The sequence below is a fragment of the Didymella exigua genome (genome assembly GCF_010094145.1).
Source record: "Didymella exigua CBS 183.55 unplaced genomic scaffold M421scaffold_8, whole genome shotgun sequence".
Classification (NCBI taxonomy): Eukaryota; Fungi; Ascomycota; class Dothideomycetes; order Pleosporales; family Didymellaceae; genus Didymella; species Didymella exigua.
This window is the reverse complement of record NW_022984782.1, coordinates 482698-507959: the sequence shown is the minus strand read 5'-3', so window position 1 is coordinate 507959 and position 25262 is coordinate 482698. Positions and strand designations below refer to the sequence as shown.

Here is a 25262-nt window from a genome sequence, read left to right as displayed (position 1 = left end):
CCCCCCCCGAGCTCTACACGCATTGGGATCCTCGTCTGAAACTACTCACAGTAAAGGCGCTTTGAGATGGAAGTAAATGAGAGTGTACCATGTGTTGTAGCAGGCCTGAAAATTGTCACTTGTAAATGTTGTGAAAGTGATAGAATGGGCAAGACGACAAAGGTTAGTGGCGGTTGTTGACACGAACCATATCAGAGATATTACGAAGATCGACTAGCGGTGAGCACCACTACCTGCTGCCCCTAGATTCAAACAGCAGGTGTGACGAGAAAGAACTCACATAATCGAAAGTGGAAGCGACAATCGAAAACGATGACGTTGAGGTCAACAGTCAAGCCCTGAAAACTGATTCGTTCATCTTAAGCTCACTAGCGGCTACCACTTTACCCCTGCTATCCAATAGTACGGCCACTCAACTGCCATGATCCAAAGAACAAAGCCCACCTAACCACTGCCAGTGCACTTCTTCCACTGCACATAAACGACTTGCTTGAACTTCAGGTCGGTGGAGTCGGTGGTGAGCAGACCAGTAGCCTTGGCGTTGGTAGAGGTCAGGCGGACTTGGGAATTGATGTTCAGTAGGTTGCCCTTGCTACCACAGGGCGACATCACCACGGAGGTGCTATCAGCCTCATCGTGCTTGAGATAGTCGCCAGTCACCGGTCCGGTGAAGGTGTATTCCGTACTGGTCTGTGATGAATTAGTAAGGGCACTAAGAGCACGACGCAGTGTTACATACCTGAGGAGCCTTGCCTGCAAAGTAGTAGGTTGACTTCAAAGTGCCGGTGATACCTTTCTCGATGTTCGCATAGCCGCGGTAGTCGGCGCTCAGAATAGAGTACTGGAAGCCTCCGGGATAATCGAGCTCAAGGGTGAGCTGGCAGTTCTTACGCTGCTCGGTGATGGCGATATTAGGACCGATGGATGCAACGTAGGAGTCATAGACCAGGGTCACGACACTTTGGTCATCCGAGATGACAGTACTGACGGTACCCTGAGGACATCCAGTACCGCCGGTGCCGACCTTGGTGATTTTGACCTACGACCGTCAACAAAAGTGAAGAGACTGGACCAGAAGAAGCTCTACCTGTCCTGGGTCAGGGGCTTCACCAATCGCAGACAGAGCTGGAGCAGCAGTAGCGAGGGGGACGAGAGCAAGAAGCCACTTCATAATGACGATGATGATGATGGAAAGATAGTTGATCTCGAGCTGATTGAGCCGAAGTGATTGCGTTTGGCAGGATGAGGGTTGATCATATGGGGTTCTAGGACATCTTATATACCGTTGCAAGAGTCAGTATGCACTATCGTAACCGAACCTCACAGGCCTGCATCCGCGCCGGCGAGAGTTGCCAAGCGTGAATAGTAATATCTAGAGCTTGTGGACCGGCGGCCCGCTTTAGAACGGTAGTCTAGAGCCATCTGAAGCGCGGAGGCGTTTTCGTATAGATAACGCTGGCTGATGCAACTAGCTCTGAATGGTTGTCAGACACTAGACTGAGCATTCCGCGAAACTGTGAGTTACACAAGAGGTTCAGCTCTCAGTGTTCCTAGCGGTATTACTACCAGTGCTGATATCTACAATTAACCACGAGAAGCGAATTTTTTTGCTCTCACAGGGTTGGACATGACTTGGTCCCTGTCAAGGGGTCACCATCCCTGGTAGTCGCAAGTACGATCTCCCGTTTTTCGAACCCGGATGGTGGGGACATATCCAGTCGGTTTTGTCCATTTCCCACGAGAGTTTTTGAGAAGCGTAGACAGATAGCCCAAAGTTGCTATAGGTGCTTTGTCGACGCCTGATGTTATTTCCTCACTGTCGCCTGCGTGTGGTTTCCAGCCGCGAGGACGCACTTTGCAAAGCTTACTTACCGAATTTGCATGTCTGGAACGGTGAAATAAATACCAGTCCCGAAAATGGTGTGTAACTGGTCGTGTTACTTATACCGAACGCATCGAGATGGGTAGTCTAGATGCTGGCCAGTAGTGACCTCCCAAAGCTGGAGCAGCTGGAGCGCACCAACGCAGCGGTAACCTTGTTCACGCATCCATAAATACGATACAGCTATATCATGACCTTAGGTATATAGTAGCACAAGATCTGTTTGCTGTCTGGGAAGACAAAATGAGGAGGAGGTGAGGTTGATGTACAAGGCTGACCCTTGTCATAGATCCTGGTAGGGTATGCAGACATCGACGGGTATATTAACCGCAAATTAATGCTTGTCACTCCAGAGCGTCCAGACAGATGACTTGGCGAAGGGACAGCCACACGGGGAATACCGATATGCTTAAATCAAGAGGTTGACAGAAATAGCGCCTCATCTTGTCCATGCGGTTTCCGAACCTGCTCGGCAAGCCTTGCGTACCAGGAAGGTGAATATCTAGATGAATGTGATCGAGCCCAGACCTTCTCCCCAGCTGCTGAAAGTGGTGATCGAATCATCCGGATTCAGGGCTTAGGTGCAGGACACCTATTGTTTTCATTACACAAATTGTGGAACAAAAATGAAGGATCGGTAAGGTGAAGCGAACCGCGAGGTCAGCGACAAGAGCAGTCGAGGAAAGATGATAATCATGCGACTCTGCGGGTCGATCAGCATTGGTTGAAAAGCGGTCTGAAGACGATACTCGTAGTACAGGAGCTTGCCCCACAGAGTCGATGTTGATCAACGCCAATGTCGCGCTGGAGTGCGGGGACGGTTGCTAAATTTGTTGTACATAAACCACCTGGGATCGTAAAGCTCGTATACAGCCAGATTGAAAGCGTTTGACCAATTGCAGGTTGTACGAGCTGAACAGGATGACTTTGAGACGAAACCAACGGTGTGAGACCTTGTCGTCATAGGTCTAACGCACCCGCCTAAAGGTGCATCGCTGTAGCATGCGACAGCTCTAGAACCTGCGTTACCGGACAATATTAGAATGCGCGATGAGTGTGGTTCATTCCATGGCCATATTAGGAAGATGGACTCACGGACCGGAGTGTTAACGAGTTGGCGCTGATGTTAAGCGCGCTTCACGCTTGCCCCGCAGCCCCACAAGCCATCGATCGCGCACCATACACTGTCCTTCCTCATCCCACCTCGAGCAAACTCGCTGCATTATGTTCCTTCAGACAGTACCCCGTCGCTGGCAGTGACCACTAAGAAGGAAGACTGGCATACTTGTTCAGCTGGTGTCTGCCATACGTGCAGCGCACGGCATCGCCAATTTACGTGGCGACCATGTTCTTGCATGCGCCAAATATGCCAGCACTGATGCCGAGTGTTTCTTGCTTCTCACAGCTGAGACTGTACTTTGTATTCCTCGATCAACTCCAGAAAAGAACATAGCGTATCGTACGACCATCAAGCACGATGGCTTCGTCCCCTGGCTATTAGCCTCTTCATTGATGGCACAGCACAAAGCGTCACCTCTCTTGACGATTAATCTTCTGATCCTACAGAGCTATACAAGGTCATATTCGAGTCATGTGCTCGAATAATTAGCCCAATCGACCAACTCGACAAACTAGCTATGTGTTCCTACGACGCCAGAGGCCAGTTTACTGACCCCATCGCCCTCGCACCACACGAGCCGCTCGCGTTCTTCACCGCCGGGGACTTTCTGCAGTCCTTCAGTTTCGTTACGTCACGTGGTACGTCTTTCAGCGCTCCTCCCTGCATACTCTCACCAGTCAGCATTCACTCAGCTTGCAATGGTCTGGACGATATGGGTACTGTTCATCTTGAGCAGGCCATTCGAATGGGTGAGTACAACTACCTGTTCGAGCTCGTGAGCGGTGAAGATAACACGGAAATATCGAAGGTCAGTACCTTCACAGCTTGGAGGATCTTCATATGGCAGACCGTGTTCGACCATTACTTCTTCCGTGCACCGCATCTGCATTGGCCCTCAAATATCTCACTGCTGACTGGGAAGGCAGGTGCGCAGTAGTATGATGAGATTTGGCCCCGACAACCAAATAATCAACCCATAGCCAACCAACCTCTTGTTCCGCTACACTTGGGACATCGGGTGCAATCCCAGGTGACATTATACATGATGAACGGTCCAGGACTTCTTTGTTTTGAAAGGCCGTCGCCTCGACCACTAACACCAGGACTCAGAAGATTGATAGGCTTAAGCGAAACCTTGACAATTGAAGAGACACGTTACCGGCACCTCTCGAGGCATGGGCACTTGTTTTTCCACCGCATTCCTCACTACAGTAAGTCAACAGCTTCTCCCTAGATTTTTCATTGCCTCTTCAAGATCCCAGGGCCTGTTCTTCGTCTCGCACTTTTTCGGCATTCATTCCATGTGTGATCTTCACTATGACCTGACCGAATGCATCTGTCTAATTGTACCGCTGACGTGATGTTCAGTTTTCAGTACCACAACCTAGTGATAGTACTGATGCGCCTCCTACTTTGTGGTTCTGCTGAGGATTCACTCATCCACGACCAAGGTACGACGAAGAAGCCCCCATCGATCCTTCACAAATCTCAGGTGAAGCTCGAGACCCCGATGCGCCTGTACTACGCGCACCACAGCTTCAAAGCTTGCAACCCCTGGGTCATATTTGCGACGAGCATCGTGGGCAACAATGCTATCAGCGCCTCAGGAACCAAGGATGCCGATGCAGCCCATGATCTGGTCGTCGGCCATCGCTCCGCTTTGATCCTTACTGCAAAGGCTTTCGAAGACCATGGTCTGAACTTCTACGACACAACTCGATTCGTCATTCAACTACACAGCGTCACCCAAGTCTAAGACTTGCAGCTGCTCCGCACATATGTCAGGGCTGCAGACCTCAGCTCAGTTGATCAGGCCATGCTTGCGCAACATCCCCGTAGTCAATGGCCGGTCCCGGTCATAGCGATTAATGAAGACCCAGAGGAGTACAGGCTGAGCGTGATTACTTCTAAAGTCCGCCTGGACTGATGTCTGGAGCATGACAGATCACTGTCGTGGAGTGCAGCTCGGTGCCCCCATCCGATTCGCACGGATTGGGATTTCTTGGCCGGTGAGAGGCTTTGCAAGATTACTGTTACTGCTACCGTTAGATGATGACGGATCAATGGATATAGCAAATGAACAGTTGTAGCAAACAATGCTCTCGCAAAACTTCGGCAGAGCGTCTGGCGGACATGACTACCTATCTGCGTTTGTTGAGGCCGATTATGTGGCTGGTTGCACCTGCCGAGTCAAGGACGTGTCACATGCCAGGTGAAGCATGCCCCGCGGAGTCGCACCTTGGCGAGTAATTCGCAGACAACCACACCACCATCTCCATCATAACGAAATCCACCACGGGCACTACTGGTTGTGATAACGATAAGATTCAGCGACGAAACGGCAGACAGAAAAGCATCCATGTGCCACACACCAGCCTCAGCGATAATCGCCCGAAACGTTCCAGCCTAGCCGGCGCCACGCGATTTGTCAGATAACGATGGCATCATCGAACCCTCGTCGCGGTCGTGGGGCGAATCTGTCAGACCCATAAAAACAATTCCATTCACTCAGTGTCGCGTTCAAATCATAACCTGGCCGCGAGTCGCCAAACTGAAGCTCCTCTATATACTCCTACCTTTCGTCCTTTATCTCTCTATGTCATTTCTCACAAAGTTCTTCCGCCCATTCACAAGCATGTCCTCCGCACCCGCCCAACCGATGAACGTGCCAGAGGGCGCAAAGGCTGCGACCGTTGCCGCTGGGTGTTTTTGGGGTGTTGAGCACATGTTCAGGCGAGAGTTTGGCAAGAAGGGGCTGTACGATGCGCGCGTTGGATACATTGGCGGCGATTTACAGAACCCCGGATACCGCGCAGTGTGTAGCGGGCGCACAGGACGTAAGCGCACCACTCTCGCACCTCTCTGCACCCTGTAATTGCCACTTGGGCGCATCAGACGTAAAGTAGGAACGCCAATAAGAATACATGCTGACTCGAATAGACGCTGAGGCTCTCCAAGTCGTCTACGACCCCACCAAGATCGAATACCGCTCGCTGCTCGAATTCTTTTACAAGATGCACGATCCCACGACCGAAAACCGCCAGGGTCCTGATGTCGGAACACAATACCGCAGCGCTATCTTCTACCACGACGATGAGCAAGAGAAGATTGCTAAGGATGTGACCAAGCAGGTCAACGACCAGTGGTGGAAGAGGGGTGTCTCCACAGAAGTCCTGCCGGCCGGGCAGTGGTGGGATGCCGAGGCGTACCATCAGAAGTACCTCGACATTAACCCCGGTGGCTACGAATGCCCTAGTCATTTCTTAAGGAGTTTCCCTCCGTTGTCGTAGGTGATAGAGGACGAGACATGGCGGTAAAGAGGAGGAATTTAGACATTAAATGTGCCTTTGGCTCATGAACATGTTACGGGGACGAAGAGATTATATCTATCCATCAGACATTATTGCTAGCGAGCTTGAACATGTTATCCACTTTATTCAGACCTGCCCAGCCCACTCTCTGCTGCGTGAAGTTGTGATGCTGCGAGAGTTTAAAGCCAGATACATGGAAGTCCTTACTGCAACGAGGTCCCTGGTCATGCATGATCAGCATATCAGAATCGCGTTACTGTCGCTCCCGTGCGCGAAACTGCAATTACTTGTACAGAGCACGTGGTAGGAGAACGTATAACCGCTGCCACGCTCCCGCACCGACACGACCACCTTTCTTCAAACAGCATCCCGAACCACGCCGCGCGAACGAAGCCCGATGCAGATGATGTTCCCACCCTGCGCTCGGTAATAACCCGTTCTTAGCTCGTTGCAAACGGATCCGCAAGCATGAACTTAAGCCTCAGAAGCTCCACATGATCGATCATCGTCCCTGCCCCAGTGCCCCACCTCCAAGACCCCCAGACCCCTCTGCGCAGCTTCAAAAGACGAGAGCCACAACTCAGGGAGCAATTGAGAAGACAAAGATGATTCCAGATGACAGCAGAGCTCGCTGATTCCATATCATGACATGCCAGGCTGATTGCCGTCGCAATTGAGGCGCACATCCGCTGACATCTGAGTGTCTGAGATTTGGAATCCCCAGCCAGCCAGCGCATCTCCGCACGTCAACGTCATACCCAAAGCGTCTCGACCGCGCTCCGCTAGCAAATCGCATCCTCGGGTATTGTGCTGTATCCCGCTGGAGCGCCGAAAAGTGCGACGGGACGCTGGTTCATTTGGAATTCTGGTCGACTTATTGCTCAATCGGGAGAAAAGATGGGGAAGACCATGGTAGGCTTGACGACAAGACGAGCGGGGAGCTGTATAAGTACCGTACGCCCGTCTGAGGACCTTGTTGGTTCGACGCATCGAACTCATCCAACCGGAACGTACAGTTATATACCGCATTCGACATGAGTGACTTCAAGGGACACTGCCACTGCGGCAACACTGAGTGGACTGCCAAGCTGGAACAGGACCAGCAGGCGCACATTCTCTGGTACGTTGCTGCTGTTGCGCACGGAACGCTGCCGGTCGGCGCAATTGTATCCAGAAACGATGAAGCTGACTGACATGTCAGCCACTGCGACACGTGCAAGCAGCTCTCCGGCTCCACCTTCACCCTGAACCAGATCATCCCCGCAAAGAACCTGAGCGTCACAAAGGGCGGCGACAATCTAGGAAAGTACACCTACAAAGGCGACTCCGGTACGTCCCAGCACCTTAACTCTACCCCCGAGACACGTGCTAAACTTTCCCAGGCAAGGGCGTCCACTGCTACTACTGCAAGAACTGCACTTCGCACGTGTACCACGCGCAGGAAGCGCTGGGGCCGGACAGCATCGTCCTTCGCACGGGTCTGCTGGACGACGGCATCAAGAACTTTAAGCCTGCCGCGCAGATTTACACCAAGGTGAGGCTGCCGTGGGAGAAGGAGGTTGCGACTAGCTTTGAGGGTATGCCTCCTTCGTAGAAGTCTGACTAGATATCATGCAGTCACGAGCGAGCAATCGAATGGACAAACATACGCTGCGCAAAAACCTTGACAAGTGCCGTAGGTTCTCAACCCGATCGAACTAATCCCACTCTGCTGTGCTTTTACTGTTTTATTGACGCAGCAAAGCGATCTGAATCCGCTTAGGGCCGCTCGCTCACGATTATGCACATTTGTTGTCGCTGCAGCTCGACAGACTCCATATGCAAGACAAAGTACCCAATACGACAACTCGCTCAGCTGACACATCATCTAATCAATATCCAACAACTCATACGGCCCACTGTGCCTGTCCAGCGCATCCTCACACCTCTGCATTACAGCTAGCACCTTCTCCTCCTGCAGTCTCCTCCCGACGACTTGCACACCGACCGGCAGACCGGCCATCTTGGTGGCGTCGTAGTGCTTGTATGCGCCCTGGGCGATGCCGTTAAGGTTCCCCAGGGCGAAGGCCGAGGGGAGTGCGTCTTTGGATGCGTCAACGTGGGTTACGGGGAGCACGCCGGCGGAGTAGTCGAGCTGTGCTCATCAGTCTCAAACACTCTTACAGGGATCTCGCGAGCTCGGCAGGCTTGGGGCAGACTTACCAGATTAAAGAGGAATGTGTACCCGCACGAGCTCACAGCGTCGTGCATACCGCCGTGCGGCACGGCAGGCGTCGCATTAGGCGGGACGAGCATAACGTCCATTGCCGTCTCGCCCGCGCCCTGGGCGTCCCACCAGTCGTAGAAGGTCGCTTTGTATGCTTCGCGCTTCCCTACGAGCGCCCAGTACTCGTACGCGCTCTTCGGACTCCAGTCCTTGATCAATCCCGCCCAGATGGCGTCTCGGCGGATGTACTTGACCCACCAGTAGTGCAGCGTCTTCACGAATCGCGGGAGACGCATGTACCGCACCATGACGGCGGCACCGAGGTCATTCCATTCCCCGCTCCGGAAGAAGGACATGAACGTCTGCCCGCCGTCGGAGAGCAGGAGATGGCTGGCAAGTTTGAGCGCTTCGTAGGGCGAGGGAGGAGACACGTCGAACACCTCATGCCCCTCGGCGCGCAGTGCGTCAGCCACGAGACTGAGGGCGCGCGCACATGCCGGACTCGGGTCGACGACGCCGTCGGTCCGCATGACGCCGACGCGCATCACCTTCCTGTCTTTGTACTCGTCTTCGATCGACTGCCGCCACTCGAGCGGGTGTACCGTATAGTCGTACTCCCACGGCTTACACTGGATCAGGCTACGCGTGAAGTACGTCAGATCGTTTAGCGTGCGCGCCATGGGGGAGAAGACAGAGGGGATAGCCTCCTGCCCTGGCATGGCGGTGTTCATGCCCATCTTTGGCCAGCGCCCGGTTGAACAGCGGATCGAGTAACACCCGCTGAAGTGCGCGGGCACGCGGACACTGCCTGCAACATCTGAGCCTATGCCGATGCGACTCCCGCCGAATGCAAGGAGTGCGGACTCGCCGCCTGTTGAGCCACCAGGGGAGTAGTCGGTGTTGTGCGGGTTCGTGGTTCGGCCCCAGACGTCGTTTGTCGATTCGAAGGAGAGCAGGGTCGTGGGCAGGTTGGTTTTGACAAAGGGCACGGCGCCGGCGTCTTTCAGCAGACGCACCATAGGCCCGTCTTTGGCATACGGTTTCCCGGTGTGTGTCGAGAAGCCGACGGTGATGTCGAAGCCCGCGACCTGTATCGAGTCCTTAAGCGACACGGGAATGCCTGCCAGCGGGCCCTTCAGGTTGCACTCTTTGGAGGCCCATGCTTCGGCTTCGGGGAAGAGGATCTCCGTGGCGCAGTTGGTCTTCTCGTGCGCCTTGAGGGTGACTTTGCCGTAGGTGCGCAGGATGTCGACGGGGTTCGTAATGTTGTTCTGCACATCTTGGACGAGCTCTTGGATGGGCTTGCCGAGGATTGTGCGCTCTTGTGGCGTGAGCGGGTAGCTGTACGTCGCAGGAAGGCTTGCGATCTTGGTTGCGCGCTCTTGCTGCTTGCGCTGGCTGTCGTGTGTAAGCTATGGCGAGCTGTGGATTTGCGGGGAAAGCTTGAGCTTGGACTCTCTATGTACATACCAGTCGGCCTTGTGCTGTCTGTACTCCAATAGTCCCATCTTGTTAACCTGGAGAGTGAGATTGAGGAAAGAGAGACTCGAAACTCATCGGAGACAGCAAAGGGCGTCTCGTGCCACTTATCGTCGGCATTGTCGTGAGCGATGGCTATCTCCAGCTCTCGGCTCTCAACGGTTGTACCTGCCTTAAGCGCGTTTAGAGCGTCCGGCTTGCCGCAAAGGTGGGGAGACGCGCTGCACACCGAACACTCCTTTATACTCCTTTGACATTCCGAGCTCACGCAGCAGCGACACGATCGTTCGGTGGTACGAAGATCGAATAAAACTCGATGTTTGCATCATCACGCTTTCGACGCGTCAATTGGCTCACAGTTCATGAGGCAGGCGCGACGCGTCAACACCACCGAGACGACTAGAAGCGCTGCTTTGCTGCCATGTGAGACTGCGCCTCACTTGTACAGTAGTCAATGGCCTCATCAACCCTTTCAGCCACCGCCTGCAACCAATGCGCGAGAAGCACCTCATTCTGCACAAGCGAGGGCCCACCATCATCCAGCAAAACCCCACAGATCGCTGTCCTGAAGACTACGCGCATGCTCTGATGCGTCTGATTGAGCCTCAACAGATCTAAGCATAGCTCCCGCGCGCGAGGCTGGTCGGGAAGCGGAGGTGGGACGGGGAAGCACGGCGACAGCCGCCCAGCACCTCTCACCTATCCATTTCTGAAGCGAGCAAGTCTCGATCTTGACCTAGGTACCGCGACCAAGGCTGAGCTATGAGTGGTCGCAGGCAAACTGAAGTTCGCTGTCACAGGTGTCGATATGCTGTAGCCGCCGCCATGCGTCAAAGCGGCCGCTCGGACGTTTTCTGACGCACCGCGCTTCGAGCCTCTCATTGGTACCACCAGCGACTACTCATGATGCACTGAAACAACACAGGTCCAGACTGTCGCTGCGCAAAAATAGCAGTCTCGACGTTGTAACTTTGAATAACTTTGTGAAATGTGTTGTTGAGAGTGAGCTGGTATATAAGACACTTGTCTTTCGATCGTAAGAGAGCATCAAACACATCATCAACCAGCTCATCACTTCAATTTCTTTCCTCTTTTCCCTTTACGATTTCCTTGTTTCCTCGGTCAAATCTTCTTCTCGTCTTTCCTCAATCTTTACGAAAAGCGTTGATCGCATCCAATCTTTCTCACCCCAATCTTGACTTTGCAGTCTTCGCAACTTCTCCAGCACTTTTCAAACCACCACCAATCGCCAACATGCCTGTACCCAGCTACGGTGCCATGCCTCTGAGCAAGATGTTCCTCCTCGTCCGCATCCTCCAGGCCCTCTGCATGGTCGTCGTTATCGGCATCTGCAGCAACTTCGTCCAGATGATCGTCGTCACCGGCGCCGAGCCGCCCAAAGAGTTCGTCGGTACACTCAGCGTGGTACATTCTGCTTCGACTTCTCCATCGTTTCATCACTGATCATTCCAGACCTGCATAGCAACCCTCTACATCATGGTCAGCGTCGGCTACTACTACTCCTTCGCCAACCTTGGTCTGCTCGTCATGGCCGGCATCGACTCACTCCTCCTCATCGCCTTCATTGTCTGCGCCGTCACGCTCGGCAAGCCCATGAGCTACCTCAACTGCTACGTCATCGGCAAGTCGAGTTACGAAGCTGATGCCGCCAACGCGTACGCATTCGTCACCTCGGCCACGCAGAACATGCAGGACTGGACCGGCTCGAGTGTGTGGAACTGGGCTGGTGCTACGAAGACGAACTGCTTCCAGGGCAAGACTATCTGGGGCTTGAGCATTGCACTTTGGTAAGTTTATCGTCTAATCATGGTGAACAGGAGACTTTGCTAACGACTGGCAGCATCCTCTTCACTACTTCCTGCGCGCTCCTGCCTACCCTCTGGTACAAGAACAAGAAGGCCACTCCTGCACCCAAGTCTGTCGAGGAGGCCTAATCGCATCCCACACATCGTGACGCTAGCAGTCACAGCTTCTTAGATTGCATATCTGACCTGAGCTGCCCCTTACTTTTCCGCTTTTCAAATAACAAAAACAGTATGCATTGCGCGGCGTCTGGGTTTACTTTTATTGACTGTCGCTACCGCTTCACTTATCACGTTCTCCAGAGGGGACGGATGCAGATATTGCGGGCCGATAATTGTAATGAATCAAAATCATCGCTGGAGCATATCTCGTGCCGTATCTCCGTGAATGCGCCCAATTGTAGGCGCCTATGTACTTGGCACGAGACTTTGCCGCAACGCAGTCCGCGATCAATCTGGCGTGTTTGATACAACTGATCGTTGTATCCGACATCAAACCCATGGAAAGCTGCGCCGAACGACACACGACATTGATGATGCTGAAGATGAAAACAAAACAGTGCGTGGTGAGGATGAAGGTGCTTCCCAGGTGGGGCCGACCTGCAATCGATCTGGACCCCGGCGATTCAGGGACCACTTGCGTCATAGATCGAATCGCGAACGCGACGCGAGGAACGGGAGCTCTAAACGCCTCCTGCGTCTGACTTGGACTCGCCATTGTTCGCAGTTTTCTCCCATATCGATCGCAACACAAGAGCAATACCGCTGAGCTTTGTGCATGCGTCGTTTCCCACACGTTCGACAATTGTCTCTTCGCACTAGTCGCCAATTCACCAAGATTCCCCAAGTAAATACTAGACCTTTGCCCAGAGCTTACGCAACGATGCCGCCGAAGCGCAAAGCGGTTATTCCGCTGAACGCGGCCTCAGCGATTAATTACACCGACTCTACCGGTGACCGCGCAAACAAGCGGTCGCGCATATCTAAACCTTCGACCAACAACTTCAGGAAGGAAGTACCGCCTGAGCCGTTAACGGCCCGCAATGCTGAGAATGGTGGGCCAGGTGAGAAAGCTGAGACTGAGGTCATCAGTAAGGACGGGGAACTTACATTTGATCACTCGCGCCCCGAGGAGCGCTCAGGCATTGTCGACAGACGGTACTATCCCGCGGAGATGAGAAATGAGCGATGCGCGCAATACAACGGCAACGAGATACCCCGGCCTATCGAGTTGCTGAGCAAGGCTATTGGCGAGACTACTGCTGCCCGAACGGCGATTCGTGGCATGAAGCAAGGCGATGCGGTGCTACATTGGTTCAAGCGGGACCTGCGCATTCGAGATAACACTGGCTTGAGCAGAGCAAGTGCGCTGGCGAAGGAGATGAAGAAGGGCGTGATTGGTGTGTGGATCATGAGTCCGCAGGACTGGGAAGCGCACTTGGTGAGCCCGGCAAAGTGCGACTTCGAGTTGCGCTCTGTGGAGATTCTGAGGAAAGAGCTGGCGGAGTTGGACATACCCCTACACATTGAGGTCATTGAGAAGAGGCGGAATGTCCCGAAACGACTGATTGAGATGGCGAAGGCATGGAATGCCAAGAACGTATTCTGCAACATCGAGTATGAGCCCGACGAACTGCGGCGCGAGGAAAAGCTCGTCAAGTTAATGCTGGAGGAAGATATCAACTTCGACCCGCAACATGATGACTGCGTCGTCCCTCCAGGTACGCTAAAGACGGGTGGTGGGAAGCAGTATGCGGTATACACCCCCTGGTATCGCAACTTCGTCAATTATCTGCATTTGCACCCGCATGTGCTTGATGAGCGACCGATGCCGAGTCAGAATCCTTCAGGCTTCCGCAAGAAGTATGAGAGCTTGTTCGATGCAAAGGTACCGGAGGCACCAGAAAGCAAGAGGCTGTCAGATGAGGACAAAGAGCGCTTGCATCATCTGTATCCGGCTGGTGAAGCAGCAGCTCTGGAGCGACTGGGAAGGTTTCTGAAGGAGAAGGTCGGGAAGTACAAGGACACACGAAATTTTCCGAGCAAGAACAGTACTGCGAGACTCAGTCTGCATCACGCCGCTGGCACTCTCGCGGCGCGCACAAGTGTAAGACTGGCAAAAGACGTCAACACCACGAAGAAGCTCGACGGTGGGGTCCAAGGCATTCAAAGTTGGATTTCCGAAGTAGCATGGCGCGACTTCTATCGACATGTGTTGTGCCACTGGCCCTACGTATGGTAAGCATTCCTTCTCTTGCAATTCCCCAACCGTGTGCTGATCATGTGACAGCATGCACAAACCCTTCAAGTTCGAGTATACAAATGTCGCATGGGAGTACAGCGATCCTAACCTCGAAGCCTGGAAGACCGGGCGCACCGGCTACCCCATCGTCGACGCCGCAATGCGCTGCATGAATATCACGGCTTACATGCACAACCGGCTACGCATGGTGACCGCATCCTTCCTCGCGAAGCACTTACTCCTCGACTGGCGACTGGGCGAGCAACACTTCATGTTGAAGTTCATCGACGGCGACTTCAGTGCAAACAACGGTGGTTGGGGCTTTGCGAGCTCAACCGGCGTGGATCCGCAGCCGTACTTTCGCGTGTTCAATCCATGGCTGCAGAGCGAAAAGTTTGATGAGGATGGGGAGTTTATCAAGTTGTGGGTACCGGAGTTGAAAGACATCCAGGGTAAGGAAATCCACAACCCGTATGCAAAGCCAGGCACGAAGGCTGCAGCCATCGCCGCGAAGAACGGGTACCCAAAGCCGATTGTTGAGCACAAGTTCGCGAGAGAAAGGTGTTTGGTGAGATACAAGGCGGGTATCGGACGGGACACGGCATGATTGGGTGGGTCACATCTGCTTGTTTTAACGTCTTGTCAGGCTTCCGCCAAGGCTGGCATGGCAGCACAGCGGTAAAGCGGGCGCCAATGTGAGTCGAAATCCGCCTCACGCTTACGTGAGCGCCAAATACTTTCTGCAAAGCTTTGCCCTAATTTGACCACATCTCGTATGTCTTGTTTGTTCAGGGCTGTTGTTCCCTAACTTCGCACACAATGAGCGTCAACCGTGTTTACAACTCACAGACGACACCGTTGAGCACCCCCATCAATAAGTTGCCTTCGATCGTTCACCATGACAGGACAAGAGGCAGAAATATATAAGCATATACCTTTGCAGGAGCAGTCGTCCTTCCGGTTGTTAACGCTTCTTCCTGGAGATTACGGCTGGCCCCTCAGATGTCAAATCGACGAATTTTCAAATTCTCTCACCACATGCTATGAAGCACTGTCCTATGCATGGGGTGATTCAGGACCTTCAGAATTCCTGGAAGTTTGTGAATCTGCCGATGTCGAGCCAACGAGACGTTTCCTTACGATCACGCCAACCTTGTACCAAGGGTTGCAGCGCCTGCGAATACAAGAACCTCGCAGGCTCTGGGTCGATGCCATATGTATTGACCAGGACGATATGCGAGAGAAAGGCCACCAGGTAGAGAGGATGGGTCAGACATATCGAGATGCAGATCAGGTCATTATCTGGCTGGGTGAAGGTGACGCATACCCCAGAACTCGAGCGCTTTTCATGCAAGATGGAAAGAACCGGTGGCCATTGACACTACCCGAGGTCGATCTTGGTGAACTTGTCTCAATTCCCTGGTTTTCTCGGGTCTGGGCAGTCCAGGAATACGTGCTTCCGCAAAAAGTTCTCTTCCAGCTGGGCTCGTTGCCAAAATCAGCGCAGCACGTCGAGACGGTAATCACACGGCACGGGGCTTACCTCGACGGCGAGAAGGCATTATACGATCAATGGAGGTCCATATGCCTGCTCTTCGAGTATCGAAAGCTTGTGCAAAAGCGCAAGACGAACAAAGCTGATCCGCGCCTTACCTTGGTCCGAACATTCCTGGATCTTACTCGCCAACGACTTTGTAGGGACAGTCGAGACCGTATTTACAGTATACTTGGCATGTTTGACGATATCGGCATTGTTCCCAATTACAGCCTACCGCCACAGCAAGTCTACAGAGATTTCGTATCAAAGCATCTGGAAGCTGGAGACTTTGCAATTCTTCACGAATGCTGCATCGGCGTTGCCAATGCAGACGAACAGTCTTACGTGCCTTTCTTCGGCCAATCACAGTCACGGACCAAGTACATACCATTTGTAGACCCGTTGGGTGCTACATACAGCGCTGGGCTGCATCATCCATCATCAGTCACCGTCGAGGACGGCGCGTCAATTTCAATTCGGGGGTTCTCCATCGATACCGTACAACGAAAGCTCGACTTTGCAGAAGACTTCCAGATTAGGCTAGACTCTATGGGCCTGGTAGTCCCTGATCTTAGTGAGACTGCTCAGGTACCACTCCACGGAACTTGGGGTGCTATCTACCAGACCACAATGGGCCACCTCATCAACGATTCCATCGAAAGAGCAATATGGCGCAAGGACTACGAGGAGGATCGTCTTGCACCACATTTTGCAAAGGCTCCATATTCACATAACAGCCTGTTCGAGATTCTGATCCGCGCGATCAGGACGGACTTGGATGCGGACTACGACTTTGTCTCCGTGAGAGGTCAGATCAGGACAGACGCGCATCTACATCGCTCACGCCGCCAAATCCTGGCCGAGCGGAGTCTCTTCTGGACGGAGCAAGGATACATTGGGCTGGGTTCGCGTTACTTACAGCCCGGCGATATGATCGCGATATTCGATGGGGATACGACGCCTTTCCTCTTGCGACAGATAAATCCTGCTGGCGACATTGGCCACGTGTACAAGATTGTCAGTGATTGCTATCTGTGTGGTTGGATGTACGGATCGTTCCCGGACAAGACTATTGCGAAGGATCCCTCGCGGCGCAAGAGTCTTTTGAAGAAACTGAAGGGCTATGAGAAGCAGGATACTACGCCAACCGCAGTATCTCGAACCTTTGTTATTAGCTGAACTCTATCTAGCTCACGTTGTTCACCCGCTTTGCGCTGGTTAATGTCTTGATGCTAATCCCAGAACGGCCTACTGGTGATGTTGTGGCGCCGGAACATCTCTACATACCTTCTTCAAACGTGTACGACTGATATGCTAGTCTCGCTGCAAGACAGACTTATATGAATTGTCCCCCCGAGATAACTTCGCTAGGCGATCAGCATCTTTTCTCCAGAAATGCCGGGTCACAACCTCTCCACTAGTGCGGAGGACTATGACTTCATTCTCGTCGGAGCCGGCTCAGCGTCCTGCCTGGTCGCATCGCGTCTCTCACGGTAGCTGCCCGACCATCGCATCCTTGTCCTTGAAGCTGGGGAACACCTTCGAGATGATCCCAGAGTTCAAACGCCCGGTCTCATGACCTCGCTTCACTCCAACCATGCCTACGATTGGGGATATCTCACTACGCCGGAGCCAGGCTTGGACAACAGAACGATCAAGCGTCCGAGACGGAAGCTGGCGGGTGGTACCAGCATGACCAACAGTCATACTGTGGTTTTCCTGAATCACGAATATCAAGACCGTCTGGCGAACTTCGCTTCTTCTCGACGCGGGGAGAGCAGACTGGAGCGCAAAGGGCATAGAAGATTGTTGCGGCAAACGTAGCCGCTGTATATCGATGGAAAACTGCGCTGAGTTGCTTGCTAGCTAGAAGGCGACCATATATACATGCCCTGAGACGTGCTAGTCCAAGGTAGTCAACGGAGGTGACGATCGAGGCCTGTCGGACCGACTTGCACCGCAACAAAGATTATTACAGGCGGTGGCAAACCGAAATATCTGGTCTGAAGCTTAATGATGGACTGGATCGTGTGCAAACGGCTTTCCCGCGTACTCTGGATGTCCTCAAGTCGCAGTGGGTGAAAAGTTTCGAAGAGCTTGGCCACGCAACGAGTACCACAGAGTTTTTCAAAAGCTCTGCTGGAGCGATCACTGTCACCAACGCGATCGATGCTTCGAAAGCTGAGCGTAGCCATGCAGCAACTGTGTTCCTAGAGCCTGCGTTGAAACGGGGCAATGTGACATTAAGATTGTGTTCGATGACGCTCTGACCGCTGACGGAAAGCTCACTGCACGAGGTGTTCACTTCACAGAACTAGATGAAGAACATCATATCACTGCGACAGAGATCATCCTCTACGCCGGCGTGTTTGAGTCACCTGCGCTTTTGGAACGATCGGGCATAGGGTCCAGCAAGGTCCTTGCAGCAGCGGATGTACCAGTTCTGTACGAGCTTTCTGGAGTCGGCAAGAACTCGCAAGACCACCTCAACTGCGGCTTGCCTATTGAGACTAAGGATAAAATTTCCACTCGAGACGAAGCCACGCGAAACCCAGAAGAACCGAAGGCCGCCTTGGCAGAGTACGAAACTAGGCGCGCTGGTAGGATGTCGGAAGGGCCAGTGTAAAGCTTCGCCTTCACTCCGCTGCAGATACTAGAAACTCTGTCAGAGACACGTGAGCTCACCGAAAAAGTCAAACATCTGGTAGAAGAGAGAGCGACCCGAGCCGACGCACACAGTACTCGCTCATTCAAAAAGTAATCAAAGGTCCTGATGAAGCAATCGCCACCGCTTTCATGCTCCACTCACAGCACCATCGGGACGACGACTTCTTTCCCGAAGGCACACCGTCTTACGAAGATGGCAACTTCGTCACCGTAGTCGCCATGCCGGTCCATCCTTTCTCGCGTAGGGGTTCTCACATAACCTTCAGCCCCTCGCGACCACCAGAGATCAAGTTCAATTACCTCTCTCATCCGATTGACACATAGATACTAGCTCTCCATCTGCGGTTAGTCGAACGCCTGTTCCAGACACCTAGGTTGAAATCCATTACGAAGCCGGATGGACGACGACTGCCACGGAGCCATCCGTACGCCATTACTGCACCCGAAAATGCGAAGAACATACTCCCGATCGACTCGGCGACGAATTGCCATATATGCAGCACTTGCTCGATAATGAGAGAGGATCTAGGCGGCGTGGTGGATGAGCGGCTACAAGTGTATGGAACGAAAAATGTGAGGGCTTGCGATGCTAATGTTTTGCCAATTATACCGAGGACCAACATCCTCACTGCTGTGTATGCCTTTGCGGAGAAGGCTGTGGAGATCATCTGTAAAGAAACAGAGGTGGGTTGCTAGCTACACTAAGTTCAACGCAACCATCGAAAAGCTCCTCTGAGTATACACAGTGAGAATTGTTCAGAGGACTTGTTTCCGGCAAAGTTAATGTTAATTTTACTGTCACTGTTGCCAAGGCGGCACCATAGCCTGTGTTTGTCGCATGAGGATCGATAGCGCGCGTGAGAGGCACATTCAGCATGATAGATGATCAATCGGACAATGCCAATACATTGAACTCGAAACTGTTCATTCCAAAGCCAGCGGAAAATATACATTCAAAATACTTCCAGCCCAGACAGCCATGAAGCGAGGCCTCCCAAGGCAACTCTTCCTTCATGCCCGTATCTGCACCAAGATCGAACTTCCCGGCCCCTCCGGCTTCGTCGGTATCACATACAATGGAACAGGCGTGGTTCCAGAGAGCAAATAGATCATAGCTGGCGTATCAAGCGAGACCCTCCAAGTTCTCAAAGCAGAAGGTCCGATCATTCAATGTGCAATGTTGACCGTCGGCGAGTGCCTAATGAGGAACTGGCGAGTCTCGTAGAACTTCCAAGCCATCGTATATTATCTTCCGCATTCTATACTGAATGCTTGACAAGCTACCAACTACCTGTCGTAATTTCTAGACTACGCAGCGTTGGTGTACCTGAAAGTAAATAATGAAGAGATTATGCGCATCCTAGAACGTCTAGTTGAATCGCGCGTGCCACTTCGTGATTGGCTATTTGGGGCCGAGACATCAGTAGTTGCGTGCCCTACGATTGTGTACTGGAGTAAGTTCATGAGGGCTCATCCCATCCTAAGATGCGGCAGATTGCTGGCGTTTCCTTAAGACTTTGTCTTTCGCTTTTTGAGACTTAAGCGCAGATCGTGCGTTCGGTGTATCTGATGCATTCTCAACCTTGGCTCTTTCTCGGCTTCGCAGCCGCCGTTAACGCGTGTGTGCTGGGCATGGTGTTCCCGGTTGGTAACAGATCATGTTAGAGTAAAAAGACATTAAGAAGTTTAACAACTCCAAAGCGTTCTATTGCCTGTGGAAGATAACAATGTATGGACTTATTTTCTTCCGGCTCTGTGAGAATTTTAATCTGTAACGACCTTAGTATGCGCAGGCCTCATGCTTGTGCGCGCTGTAGGCGCTCGGCGTCTCGGTACAGCTGTGGTCCTCGAGGGTCAATCCTTCCTGACTAGAGCGTGTGTCGGTCTGCCACGTTGAGAGCTCGCCTCGTCGCGTGAGTTTACGACTGCTTGATTTGCTTTTATCAAAGCGCGCCAGTTCGACATCTGGATCGGTGGCGCTGTATTCCTTTGGATTGCTACCGCTGTTCGAAGTCAAGGACTGCGCGGCTTGTCGCGCCTGGGTACGCAACCGATGGTATAGATGCCGTGTCGTGGGAAGAATCGAGGCAATCATGTAGATGCTTGGCTCCACTAGTGCATACAGCATCGGGCCTCCAGAGGCGTACCATGTTGGGTCTGAAAACAGCGGCGTTGTGAAAAACACCACAAAGCGGAGAGCGCATGTGACGATGCCGCTGTACGGTGTGAGTGGACTGAGACGCGGATCAAAGGGGTATATACTTACATGGAAGCAGCTAAGAAGGTCAGGAGGAGACCAATCTTGTCTGCGGTTTGGACATTAAGCTTTAGCAGTATCGGCCACGGAAGCACCAGCATCGCGACATCTGTGACCAGGCTTGGGATGCTGTAGCTCTTGTAGAAAAGCATCACGTCTCCACATGTCCCATCATTTGGGTTGACCGCTTGAGTCCAAAAGTATCTGAAAGGTCTGCAGATCGAGAAAGCCAGGATGAAAGAGATGACGCCTTGAAGTACGATGATTATGCCGATGCCGATCATTATGCGCCGGTAGATAGTGATCTCGAATACCTGATAGTACAAAGACAGAGCGGCAAGTTTGGCAAACATGACCGCAGGCGTATATGTGAATTCGAGAACCTTCGAGAGCTTCAGCCAGGTTTGGAAGGTGGTAATGGGAACGGCAGCCACATGATAACCCACCCCTCCTATCTGCACCATCACTGCGCACAGTCAGCGTTTGCTGTTCGCATCACGTCGAGTCAGTGATGTGCTGACAGCTCGTCACCACCACACCTTTGTTCTCCGGCTCAATGTCTGAGTCTACACAAATGTGAATACATGAGAGACACTTACAGATTCCCGTTACCGCGCTGCCTAGGCAAAGTACGTAGGCCAACGTGTTGCAAATCAACATGGGCGTTCCCACCGCCTTGGGATTGAGATACCGGCTAGTATAGAATACCATCAAAAAGAACGTATCAATCACAATGAACGCGATGCTACCGCGCTGATCGAGACCTGGGTCGTTCGTCTCGGCAAGATACTGTGGTGAATGCGTACTGGAATTCGCCATGATCGAGTTGAAAGGCGTCTGAAAGGCGGCGAATGCAGTGTCGGGCGTTATGCAGGCGATTGGGGTCGTACCAGAGCGTGACCAGGTTCGGCATCAACGTATTAAAAATGCTGCAATTTCTCGCGCGAGGATGTCAAAATCTCCAAGCTTGCTACACACAAGGCTGGGGAACGGGTGTTGGTCGGGAGTGCGCAATATCATTGTCTGACAACCACGATAAATGTGATAGCTGTCTGCCATAATCGCCTTGTCGCATGACTTCCCTGCGATAGGGCAGCGTAGTTTTTCTTCCGATTCGGGCCGTGAGATTGATCGCCCTGCCTAGATGCCTCGCCCTGTGGGCCCCAATCCCATGGTCTCGGTGTGTTTTCGTATCGCGATCATTTCGAGCAGCGGTCAAACAATGCAAGAAGTTCGATGCGTCGCCGGCAAGCGGCTGCCTGTAATTGGCTGGGGTGTATGGGAAACCTTCCTCGAAACCATTCTTGACCGTGCCTCGACTAATGCCTTTCCAACCACTGGTACACGCGTTCTGCGATCTCGATGTTGTTCTCCTCCATGAAGAACATATGTCCGTTACCATGTATTCCCTCCTTCCCGAGATCAGCGTACTCGACGTCTACACCAACTTGTCTCAGGTACTTGACCGTGCAGTAGTCATACGGCGCATGAAAAGAGGCTTCGCCGGTGACGACGAGCTCCGGAATCTTGGCCAGATTCGTCAATTGCTTTGCTGGAGACCCCTGCATGATACACTCGTTGTGCTCGGCGTCGATAGCGGGCTCAATGACTGTTTCGATCTCCTCTGCATTTATACCTGCGGGCGGTTCATACGCAATCTCAAGGTCGGTGAGACCGAAAGCAAAAGCTGGATCGCTCCCGAAAGGCGGCCGAAGAGTAAACGGCGGGCCCGACGGCTCAAGCTGTACAATACCCTTGACAAGGTCTGAGCGCATGTCACCGACCCTCCAGCCTGATTGCTTGTCAGTAACATCAGCGTAAGTGACAGTTGAGGCACTGACCATATGCGCCTGCTTGAGAATGGCTGATGATATAGCACTCTCCAACGAGGTCGACAAGGGCTGCATACGCCCGCGCGTTTTGTTCCTCACTTATGAAGCGGTCAGTCTGAAACTGGAGTTGACTCCGGTAGAATGAATCGAAGGCCGAGTCGCCGATACGGCCAGTCCCAGGCCATTGGGTGTGAAGTTTTGCCTGTGCCCATTGATTGCCATTGTTGGCTACATCGGTGAAGATATCGGAGACAGCGTCGGGGGAACCAATCGTCCCAAGTGTGCCCTGGCCGGGAAGCCAGAAGGACCGGCCACGCGAGGGCTGATCTGAGAGGTACACCGTGTGGCCTTTCGAGAGAAAGAAGGACGCCCATCCAGGGCGCCCATCTGGGGTGTCCAGGAAGTTAGTACCGCTCTGAGCCGCGCCTGCAATGAAGACGATAGGTAGCGGCGCATCAGCGGGTGCTGGATGAGGGGAGAGTTTCTCAACGTAGATCTGCCCTACCATGGCGAGTGATGTCGAGTTTGTGGCATTGCTCTAAGCTTGTGTAAGCAACGTTCAAAGCTGGCTGTGAAGACCTACTATGGTGTATTGGCCACCAACATAAAACACTTCGCGCTTCGGCACTATACCCTTGAGACAAGTGCCATCTCTGTGTGCACTCCATGGCCAGCCCCACACGGTGGCTTGGATAAGGCATGTGAGCACACCGATCGAACGAATGTTCAGCATTATGGTCAAACACTATGCGTGACAGCCTGACAGGCAAGGGAGTCACTCGGGAGAACAACGAGTTCCAGGGTGACTTACGTACCGGAGGGAAATTGCGGGTGCATACGAGGGAGCTCGAGCTCGAGTTGTCTCGGCGATGATGCATCCACGCTAAGGGTGAGCTTAATGGCTGTAAGTGAAAACGCGGTCTTCTCTCGGCGTGATAGCGGGGTAAACTTGATTGGCAGCAATTCATCTTACCTAGCCACAGGATGCCCAAAGATAACCTCGATCTCACGCCCCCACGGTGAGAACGCTCAGGCAATGACGTGGTTTACTTGAGTCCTGAACACTGGGTTTTGAATTCACCCTACGTGTATCACTCTACTGTACCCTATCACACGCGAGTATCTACTGGGCATTCTTTAAGGATTTGATCCGCAACAGGGCATTCATAAGCACAGTTCATAACAAGCTAGAGCCCAGTTTAAGCTTTAAAGTCTTCCGGAAGCCAATAACAAGAGCCAACGACATCTTCCTATTTTTTTGTTGTCACTATTGAGAGGCCCTTGTAGAGTGTTTCCAGGGACGTTTCCTGTTCTGAAGCGTCGTACGACAAACTGACGCATCTTAGTCGACGTTTCTGCTTGAAGCAGATGTTGCTTTGTCTGCACCTGCGCAAGTGCTATGAATTCTTCTCTAAGACTGCGTCATAGTTTGTGGGCGTTGCAGCAATATGTTACAAGCCAGACGCTACTATTAGCATGTTGGACGGCCATGTGATGGACGTATCGTATCATCTGTAGAAACACTTGTCGATTGAGAGGTCTAACTGCGTAAAAGCGCCAAAGACATCTCATTGCTGGCACTTAGCGTCATTCGTCGGTCATAATCTGTCTCTTCGTGTGGCTTGGTCTGATGCTCTCGAAGCAAGCTGTTGTAGGGCTCAGCAAACTGCTGCACTGAATTTTAAAGACAGTGCACTCTTTGGTTCGGATCTTTCTACGACTCCACAACTCTGAGATTCGTAACTGTACCGTAAGCCAATATTGGTGCCTGAGGCCGTGCAGATCGCCGATCCTGTCTCGTATCATTGCGATCACTGACTGCATGAGATCAATAGAATACGACTCGATTGCCGTGCTGATGATGCAGTGTAAGCGCAGACTTGTGGTGGTGTAGCAATAGCACAGCGAGAGTGCGATCCTGATATGGTCGGCCTGCAATGTTTCAAGAAATTGGTTCCTCATCGCTTCAATGGTGCGATGGTTCTTGAACATCTGCGCTGCAGCATCTACGTGAGCCACGTGGGACGACGTCTATTCGGCTCAGGATATCGAGTGATGGAGCTGCTGCAAATGAAATTAGAACATACTTAAGCAGGCTGTTAGCCAGCGATGCCTTGACAGCTTGTGGCCTGCGATGAGCAAAATAAGGACTATTTGTCGTGCATCTGAATATGCTGGCGGGGGCGATGAGCTCATGGAGTCGTAATGTTGGTGCGGGACACCGTTTTAGATCCGCCGCTAATTAGGTAGAGGGTCTCGAGACGAACCAGGGTCCTCGCCAAATCCAGTCTGGCCGGTTGTCAATTTAATTTGACATCTGCGCATTACAAGCGGGATCCCATTTCACGCTTCTTCTTTTAACTACTGACCAAGTGTTGGCACAGTATCGACTTCGCAAATATTTCGACGCTCCATGTAATTATGGGTTTCACTACGGAATATACGCGTGCAATATCAGAACGACGACTGCTCTCACTCGACCTTTGAGTCGATAAATAACCTGGTGCGTGAATAACCTCTACACCCAAATATCAAGCGCAATATACGCCAACGACCAGTGAATAAAGTAGTAGGCGAACCATCATAATGAAAAAAGGCAATTCCTTGCTTGCCGAGGATGGCAAAGGCGGCGGTGACGGCGGCGATGCAACCTACTCCTCAGCCTTAATCAAAACAAATGTTTCCGACCATCTTGGGGAATGGCGTACCTTCGCCGACTGTTCGAAATCGGATATATCGCAGACGCTACCAATATCTCGGTTATCACCGCATCGTGCCTCGAAGCTCTAGATGCGATGATTCATGGTAGGCCGGTAGCGCGGAATGCCAGGTCCATATCCGTCGACTTCTCTTTCAACCACCAACCCGGTAACAACATCATGCCATTACAACATGTCAACAAATGA

The 25262-nt window shown here is 52.4% G+C and overlaps 10 protein-coding genes across 10 annotated transcripts; 6 read left to right on the top strand and 4 right to left on the bottom strand.

Moving 5' to 3' along the window:
* Nucleotides 1–444: 444 nt before the first annotated feature.
* Nucleotides 445–1171, bottom strand: M421DRAFT_3481 (uncharacterized protein; the record flags this gene model as incomplete). Its single annotated transcript, XM_033589552.1, has 3 exons — nucleotides 445–690; nucleotides 740–1039; nucleotides 1088–1171. 3 exons carry the CDS (start codon nucleotides 1169–1171, stop codon nucleotides 445–447), a joined length of 630 nt encoding a protein of 209 aa, XP_033450657.1.
* Nucleotides 1172–4184: 3013 nt separating this feature from the next.
* M421DRAFT_373752 (uncharacterized protein) lies at nucleotides 4185–4918 on the top strand. The gene has a single exon (XM_033589772.1). It carries the CDS (start codon nucleotides 4333–4335, stop codon nucleotides 4756–4758), a length of 426 nt encoding a protein of 141 aa, XP_033450656.1. The 5' UTR covers nucleotides 4185–4332; the 3' UTR covers nucleotides 4759–4918.
* Nucleotides 4919–5425: 507 nt separating this feature from the next.
* On the top strand, nucleotides 5426–6418 carry M421DRAFT_373631 (methionine sulfoxide reductase A). The gene is made up of 2 exons (XM_033589770.1): nucleotides 5426–5839; nucleotides 5943–6418. The coding sequence occupies exons 1-2, from the start codon at nucleotides 5599–5601 to the stop codon at nucleotides 6290–6292; spliced, it is 591 nt and encodes a 196-aa protein (XP_033450655.1). The 5' UTR covers nucleotides 5426–5598; the 3' UTR covers nucleotides 6293–6418.
* A 929-nt stretch (nucleotides 6419–7347) lies between these two features.
* On the top strand, nucleotides 7348–7907 carry M421DRAFT_58240 (uncharacterized protein; the record flags this gene model as incomplete). The annotated part of the gene is made up of 3 exons (XM_033595577.1): nucleotides 7348–7433; nucleotides 7515–7642; nucleotides 7696–7907. The coding sequence occupies 3 exons, from the start codon at nucleotides 7348–7350 to the stop codon at nucleotides 7905–7907; spliced, it is 426 nt and encodes a 141-aa protein (XP_033450654.1).
* Nucleotides 7908–8180: 273 nt separating this feature from the next.
* On the bottom strand, nucleotides 8181–10027 carry M421DRAFT_58718 (amidase signature enzyme; the record flags this gene model as incomplete). The annotated part of the gene is made up of 3 exons (XM_033595626.1): nucleotides 8181–8447; nucleotides 8516–9917; nucleotides 9990–10027. The coding sequence occupies 3 exons, from the start codon at nucleotides 10025–10027 to the stop codon at nucleotides 8181–8183; spliced, it is 1707 nt and encodes a 568-aa protein (XP_033450653.1).
* Nucleotides 10028–10918: 891 nt separating this feature from the next.
* Nucleotides 10919–12193, top strand: M421DRAFT_418725 (uncharacterized protein). The gene is made up of 3 exons (XM_033591886.1): nucleotides 10919–11423; nucleotides 11472–11806; nucleotides 11860–12193. The coding sequence occupies exons 1-3, from the start codon at nucleotides 11277–11279 to the stop codon at nucleotides 11951–11953; spliced, it is 576 nt and encodes a 191-aa protein (XP_033450652.1). The 5' UTR covers nucleotides 10919–11276; the 3' UTR covers nucleotides 11954–12193.
* A 511-nt stretch (nucleotides 12194–12704) lies between these two features.
* Nucleotides 12705–14670, top strand: M421DRAFT_99739 (uncharacterized protein; the record flags this gene model as incomplete). The annotated part of the gene is made up of 2 exons (XM_033598793.1): nucleotides 12705–14059; nucleotides 14112–14670. The coding sequence occupies 2 exons, from the start codon at nucleotides 12705–12707 to the stop codon at nucleotides 14668–14670; spliced, it is 1914 nt and encodes a 637-aa protein (XP_033450651.1).
* Nucleotides 14671–15297: 627 nt separating this feature from the next.
* M421DRAFT_90947 (uncharacterized protein) lies at nucleotides 15298–18591 on the top strand (the record flags this gene model as incomplete). Its single annotated transcript, XM_033597900.1, has 4 exons — nucleotides 15298–16617; nucleotides 16791–16900; nucleotides 17815–18180; nucleotides 18294–18591. The coding sequence occupies 4 exons, from the start codon at nucleotides 15298–15300 to the stop codon at nucleotides 18589–18591; spliced, it is 2094 nt and encodes a 697-aa protein (XP_033450650.1).
* Nucleotides 18592–20047: 1456 nt separating this feature from the next.
* M421DRAFT_58505 (uncharacterized protein) lies at nucleotides 20048–21343 on the bottom strand (the record flags this gene model as incomplete). Its single annotated transcript, XM_033595610.1, has 3 exons — nucleotides 20048–20483; nucleotides 20534–20990; nucleotides 21124–21343. The coding sequence occupies 3 exons, from the start codon at nucleotides 21341–21343 to the stop codon at nucleotides 20048–20050; spliced, it is 1113 nt and encodes a 370-aa protein (XP_033450649.1).
* A 500-nt stretch (nucleotides 21344–21843) lies between these two features.
* M421DRAFT_58511 (alpha/beta-hydrolase) lies at nucleotides 21844–23089 on the bottom strand (the record flags this gene model as incomplete). The annotated part of the gene is made up of 3 exons (XM_033595611.1): nucleotides 21844–22316; nucleotides 22366–22857; nucleotides 22936–23089. The coding sequence occupies 3 exons, from the start codon at nucleotides 23087–23089 to the stop codon at nucleotides 21844–21846; spliced, it is 1119 nt and encodes a 372-aa protein (XP_033450648.1).
* Between the last annotated feature and the right edge of the window lie 2173 nt (nucleotides 23090–25262).